The sequence below is a fragment of the Carettochelys insculpta genome, chromosome 19 (assembly GCF_033958435.1).
Source record: "Carettochelys insculpta isolate YL-2023 chromosome 19, ASM3395843v1, whole genome shotgun sequence".
NCBI lineage: Eukaryota > Metazoa > Chordata > Testudines > Carettochelyidae > Carettochelys > Carettochelys insculpta.
In genome coordinates, this window is record NC_134155.1 from 1,045,824 (window position 1) to 1,052,714 (window position 6,891).

Genomic DNA, 6,891 nt, shown 5'->3' on the forward strand with positions numbered 1-6,891 from the left:
CCCCCCCGGGCATACGCTGATCCTGACGGATGGCTGCCCTTCATCTGCAGGCACTGCTGACAATTGTTTTCTAGAGAAAATCATATACTGTTCCTCTGCTATAAATTCAACAATACAATCTGTAAATCTGAATGTATAGTTTCCATATCGTTTATAAACATGATAAGACATACATATGGATAATTGAGTGGAAGGGAACCTGTGCATCAGTTTATTTTATATGTGAACACGGTTACAAAAAACACACCTTCTGTAGGAATCTCTTTAAAGTTTTTAGTATCCACCTTTAATAAGTCTTTCCTTTGGTAGTCGGCTACTCCTAGCCTAGCAGGCAAGCCCTGTTCTGCTATGTGCCTGAGATATACAGGGATTTGAGATTGTCTTCCAAGAGGATTCTGGCCAGCTTTGGCCTGCGGGTCTGGAGCCAAAAGGGCTAAAATGTGGGAGAACCAATGTTCTTTTTATACATTTTGTAAGTGTCTTTGCACAGTTTCTGACAAATGGTGTAGGCTTAATTGGTGATCATTTTTACAGCAATTGTGTTGCCTTCAGTAATCACAGGGTCTGTCCAAGCTCTCTCAAATTAACAGGATTTCACATAGAGCACAGCTACTGTCCATGTTTGTCCAGTTGTTATTAATGAAGGATTAACTCCTTTTTCGGTATGTTGGCTTTTTTGTAGGTGCTCAGTTGGGGCTGTTTGTGACAAACATGGGATAATACCTTTAATCCACTCCTGCTGTGCGCATTCTGTACAGTGCATGTCTGTAACCCACTCAGCCATGTGTGGAGACTGTCAGAAGCCTAAAGAACACTCTTTCTGTCACAAGGCCAAATCCTCCATGTACGAAAAAAGAAGAAAGAAACTCTGGTCCTTTGTAGATTGGTGGCAGCACAGACACTATCAGTTGCAGCCAGCTCAGCGTATTATGACCACTAATACCATTACAAAAACTAGAAGAGAGGCCCTGATGACCGAGCTCCCAGCTGCCTGCTGCACTCCACTGGGGGGCCTGATGGGTGTCCGTCGGGTGCATTTACCCTTCCGCTTGGGTGGTGCTGTCGGCATCATGCCAAAGCTGAATTTGTGCTGGTAATCAGGCACGTAGTCCTGAAGCTCATGAAAGCTTTTCCCTGGCCCCAGAGACACTGGTTTCGAGGTTCGGTGGCGGCTTTTGTGGCTGGTGCAGTTCTTGCTGGGCTTCCTGTAACCGGGGCGTGAACCGGGAGGTGCTGCTGGGTGACTGTCATGTAAGCTTTGCTCGACCCCTCGCTCTTTACCCTTCTCCTTGGAGGAGTGGTGAGAGTGGTGGTCTTTGGAGCGTCCTCTGTCTGCCGTGGAGAGAGTGTGTGTTTTGATCTGGTGGAGGGACTCAGACCCAGAACAGTTCCTGTAGTCCTCTGCTTTTAACACCTTTAGGTCCTTGCCATGCATCTGCTCAGGAGACTCACAGATCACACTGGAACTTGAGCCCCTGAATCTGCGCAGCCAGTCCCAGAGTGACCTGGATTTGCAGTCACAGCTCCAAGGGTTGCCATTCAGCCTGAGAAACTCCAGGGCTCCCAGGTGGGCGAGGCATTCTCCCTGGAGCTCGGAGAGGCTGTTGTTGAACAGGAAAAGGGTGGTCAGTCTTCGGAGATCATGGAAAGCACGTCTGTGGACCCACTGGAGTTGATTTTGATGGATGAGTAACCTGTCCAAGTTGATTAGTCCCCTAAATGTGTTCTGATGAAGGCTCCACAGCTTGTTTCCATGGAGAAAAAGATGGCTGAGGTTGACCAGGTCAACAAAAATGTCATCCTGAAGGAACTCTATATGGTTATCTTGTAGATAAAGATATTGTAGATTGTGGAGGCCACCAAAAATCCCACTGGGTAAAGAGCTCAACCCACATTTGTACAGATACAGGGCGTGAAGCTTCCCCAGCCCCTGGAATGTCTCAGCTGCTAAAGCCCTTAAATAGCGATTGTCCCCTAAATCCAGCTCTTCCAGATTAATGAACCCATCAAAGGTGTCTGGGTCTATGAAGGTGATGTTATTGGAATAGAGCCACAAGGTGACTGTGGATGGGCTAAAGTGACCTCGTAGAAGCAATGTGATTTGGTTATTCTGGAGAAAAATCCTCTCACTGTTTTCTGGTATTCCCTCTGGAATTGAGGCAAAGTTGTGGGCTTGGCAGCTGACAGTCATAGGTGATGGGTAACACACACAGTCAATAGGGCAGCAGGCTGTGAAGTGAACCTCAAATCCCAGCAGCATCAGGAGCAGCTCCACAGAACTCCCTGTTCAAAAAAAGGAGAGAACAAGGTCAGCTGAACTAACAAGTCTCGTAAATCATTCATTGCCACCTGCCTAGTAATTAGCGCTATGAGGATTATTCCTACTGAAAAATGTAGCCAATTAACTCAACCACTTTTTCTGTCCATAAATTATCCACCAACTGATTGTGATGAGTAAGTTAGTTACTTGTGCTTGTCCAAACGTACTTCAGCCTACGGGGTGTTGCCGACTGTTTGCTTTGATTATTCCCTACTTCTTGTTTGTGGTGTGTGATGGGCTGCCTTAATCAGATGATGTTGTGGCTGTCCTCTGATTGGTCAAGTGAAATTGTATATATGGGGGTCTGTGCTTGCTGGGGGAAGAGCGAGGGCATTGCTTTGCGTCAAAATGCAGCGCTTGGCTGAAGCGCAATCATTCAGGGTGTTCCTGTGCTTCCAGCCCTCTGGTATGTTTGCAACAAAGCAAACAGGAAGGGCAGCAAGTGTGACACAAGTGCTTATGAAGAACTATTCAGACACTGCTCATCCAGCTCCTAATGGGTGACGGTGCCAAGTCAAGCCCCTTCAGTTCCACTGGGAGAATGAGGGATTTCCCCAAATGGGGCTACTTTATGCCTCGAGACTAGACATCAGATTTACAGAAACACTTGAGTGTTTGCATCTCCCATTTCAGCTGGAATTTGGGTGCTCCACACCTTTGGAAACTAGGTGCTCAATCTCTTGAAAGGAAAAGGGCACTCTAATTAGCATAGTCCCTTTTTACTGAGTGGTAACGCTCAAGGTCTTTTAAACAGCAGATCAGAGATTTAAAGAACAAGAGACTCATAGGAAAATATGATTTTTGTCAGAATTGGGAGAACGTGCTGAGCTGAACTACATTGGGAAGCGGGTGCTCAGGCATATTTAAATAGCTCTTTTCTAGAATAATATATTACTAGTTCTGATCCCACAAATGGTACTTTGATCAGGGCTTTGTTAGGGTTGGGAATAAAGGATTCAAAACAAAAGGGGCAGTAATTATCATTCCTGATAGTCAGTCAGCCTTTGCATTTCTACCTCATCACCTTGTACATTTCCTTCTCATGGACCTGTCTTCCTGCTGTCTGTCCAGGCCATCCCCTCTCACTCATTGCTCCAGGCTCTTGTTCCTCATTCAGATCTAGGGGTCACTATTTAGATCACATGTCAGGCAGCGGGTAGAAACTTCCTGGATTTTGATTCTATTCCTTTAAAAGCATACCTCTGCAGTTGGCTTCTCACGCGGCGTAGCATGAGATACCACCACATGGCTAATTCTGAGGGACCTATCCATCTGCCCCCATTCTTTGAATGCAGAGTTGTCATACTCTCAGAAAGATTGCACATTCCCAAATACTCTCAATAAATCAGGAGCAAAGGGCCCATATCTCTGGAAGTGCTGTTAATACAAACCAGGATGCGTGTGATGAAGTAGTGTGGTCAAGTCACGTTCCTGTATAACGAGGGTAGTGGAACTTCTCTCAAATTGTTCCCTTGAAAAGTTATAGGCTTGCTTTTGTGGCTGTGGGTGGTTTCTCATTTTTGCACCACTGCCAAGGAAGGGCCTTCTGTCAGGAATACCTATTACATGCAGAAGCTGTGATTATGGATGTTTGTCTTTAGAAGCATTTTTGAAGGACTAACTTGCCATCTGTCTTGGTGGCTGTTTGTGTTGGATTTCAAGAGGGAGAGGATTCTGGTCCCTTTTGGATCTGCTCATTGTAAGTCACCTCACCCTGGCCCTGATCCCTTCATGTTCCTCACAATCCGCAGTGGCAGCTGTAGCCTCAGAAACACTGATACCCAAAAGAGCTGGTCACCACGTGCTTCGCGTTCCCAATGGTGAACTCATAAGAAAAGCAGCACTTTGCACATGGTGGTAAAAATATGGTTCAGCACTTTTATCCATGGATCTCAAAGCACTTTACACAAGTGGGTCGGTCCCATTAATCCCACCATACAGCTAAGGAAACAAAAATCAAGAGTTCTGTGCTTGTTAGCAAAGTCTACCCAGGCACAGATCACGGGGCTGTTCTTGCTTTACACAAAACCTGTTCTCACAAATGCCTAAACAGAAGGGTCTGAATCAATAAAACCATCTCCCACGTCTGAGCAGCACAGAGGAAGTGTGCGCAGTACCCACTACCAACCGTGTAACATACTGTTCCATGACACATTCGTCGCCATGCTGACGGGACAGCTGGTGAGAACATGTAGGCTGGGCGAGAGCTTACGATTTGGGTGGTTTACACGTCTATGGTGAGAGTGACACAGGCCACTGTTACCAAGCACAGTGATGCTGAACACACAGGCCTGCTTCTTGCCTGCCTCGCACGGAGTGGGTATGAATGGAAGTGTTTCTCACCAACTGCCCAAGTGCTGGGCAGGTGAGGATCAGGCCCCTCATAATTAGCAGGCACATGTGAGCTCATGTGGTCTGACATTACTGTATGAAGAGGAAATTGGCACCTCAAGTTCTAATGAAAGGTGGCTATGATGCTGATGACTGTGAGTGTGTTACCAGCTCAGCTTCCCAGGAATACAATGGTGAAATTGTCATAGTGAGGGGCTTCTGTCTTTGTTCTGCTATCAAGGCGTGAAGGGAGCTGTCTGAGGTCTGGCATGGGACATGGTACAGATGCAAGTTCCACATTCTGACAGTGCGCTGTGTGAAGAAGAATTTCCTTTTATTTGTTTTAAGCCTGCTGCTTATTAATTTCATTTGGGGTTCCCTAGTTCTTATATTATGGGAACAAGTAAATATTTTTTCCTTGTTCACTTTCTCCCCACCTTTCATAATTTTGTATGCCTCTATCATATCCCCCCCTCAGTCTCCTCTTTTCTAAGATGAAAAGTCCTAGCCTCTTTCATCTCTCTTCATAGGGGACCCGTTCCAAACCAATAATCATTTTAGTTGCCCTTTTCTGAACCTTTTCTAATGCCAATATATATATATTTTAGATGAGGTGACCACATCTGAATGCAGTATTCAAGATGTGGGCATGCCACGGTTTTGTATAAGGGCAATCAGATATTCCCTTAAGAAAATGCAGCACTATTGATACTGGTGAACCTGTAAGCATCATGTTAGTGCATCCCACTCCTGTTATTACACATCTGTCAGGCATTTCCCCACCTTCCCTTCCTGGGGTCATTGGCACACACTTGGTTTCCACTGTGTTCTTAGTGACTGGAGTGGATGCACTGAGCTGTCCAAATTATTTCCCATGTGAGCACTCTTTAATTAGGTGTTAATTAGGCATTAGTTAATGCCTACTTAAAATCATTTATCTTTGGACATGTGCACCTTGCAGTGTTACTTATATCAGCCATATACTCGTTGTTATACTAACATCGTTATAAATATTCTTCATTACCTTGTAGTTTCCAGCATATCAGGCAGGTCGTTGGGAGTGAAACTCATTCCTCCTGAATGCATTATTAATGAATACGGACTGTCTTTCTGCAGCCCTGCGTTCTTGTTGAGCACGGGGGCAGATTTAATGTTAAGCCCTTAATGTTCAGCTGGAGCTGAAGTGCTGGAAAGGGTTTGGGTTCCAGCGGGCAACTCCTGTGCCCTTATCCAGACAAAGCAGATAGTTTCTTTTTCTTTCCTGCCCATTCTACTACTGACTGTCCCTGGAGTGGCACCAGAAAGGAAGCTGTGCAGGGAAAGGGGAAAATCCCCCACGTGCACCTTGCCTCAGAAGCCACAACCAGTTTTGTTGGTCCTCCTCTGGGCTAAACACCTAGTTTCTGGGGCTGGTGACTCCGAGTGTGCACCTTCTGTTGGCAGCAGGGTGAGTGCTTAGGGCTCACATGGGTGGAACCGGAAGACTCCTTATATGGATCAAGGACTTTCAAGCTTAGGTGCTGGGTGGAGGACCCTCTTTGGACAGGCGTGGGAGCCACATAGCGGGTGCTGTGGGACAGTCTCAGCACCCTCCAGTCACTGACTCTCCATTGGGTAAAGGTTGCGGCACCTCAGAATGTGCACCCTGCCACTACGCACCATAGACCACATGACAGACTATTCTCTGTAAGTAGACTAGGGCTGCAGGGCTCAGTATGTCCCTGGGCAAGCTACTGCAGCCCAGAGACCTCCCTGTATTTGTACCCCTGCTTCAGTAGGCTTTGTAGGGATTAAGTCTGCCTACAGCTTGCCCAGGCTGCTCTGGGTGCTTGAGGCTGCTGTAAAAGGTCGGCGCAGCCAGTGCTACACCAGGGCAGTAGGGCACACCTAGCCTGTGGTTTCCTTGCAAATAAGGTAGCATATTGCCGGAGAGGGTTGGATGCGTGTTGATTTGGGGACATGAAGTGCTATTGTTTGGTTATGTTCATGAGACAGGTCAGGTCTTGAAACCGAGTTCAGAGAAAAAAGTTGGTTTTGCTACAAGAATGAATCCCCTTCCCAGCTGGAATGCAGTGCAGGTGTAGCGCTCTGTCCAGGGCTATTAGTAGATACCTGTTTCATAGCCATGGGTGTCACATCCACAGATTATTTTTGCAGATGTGGATGTGGGTACCGATTTTATATCCACACAGGGCTCTAACTATTAGAGAGACAAGGTGGGTGATGTACTTGGACCCATT

The 6,891-nt window shown here is 46.5% G+C and overlaps 1 protein-coding gene across 1 annotated transcript; it reads right to left on the bottom strand.

The window, feature by feature from the left end:
• Positions 1 to 836: 836 nt before the first annotated feature.
• Positions 837 to 4,485, bottom strand: RTN4RL1 (reticulon 4 receptor like 1). The gene is made up of 2 exons (XM_075014110.1): positions 4,461 to 4,485; positions 837 to 2,283 (listed from the first exon to the last, which is right to left on the bottom strand). The coding sequence occupies exons 1-2, from the start codon at positions 4,483 to 4,485 to the stop codon at positions 920 to 922; spliced, it is 1,389 nt and encodes a 462-aa protein (XP_074870211.1). The 3' UTR covers positions 837 to 919.
• Between the last annotated feature and the right edge of the window lie 2,406 nt (positions 4,486 to 6,891).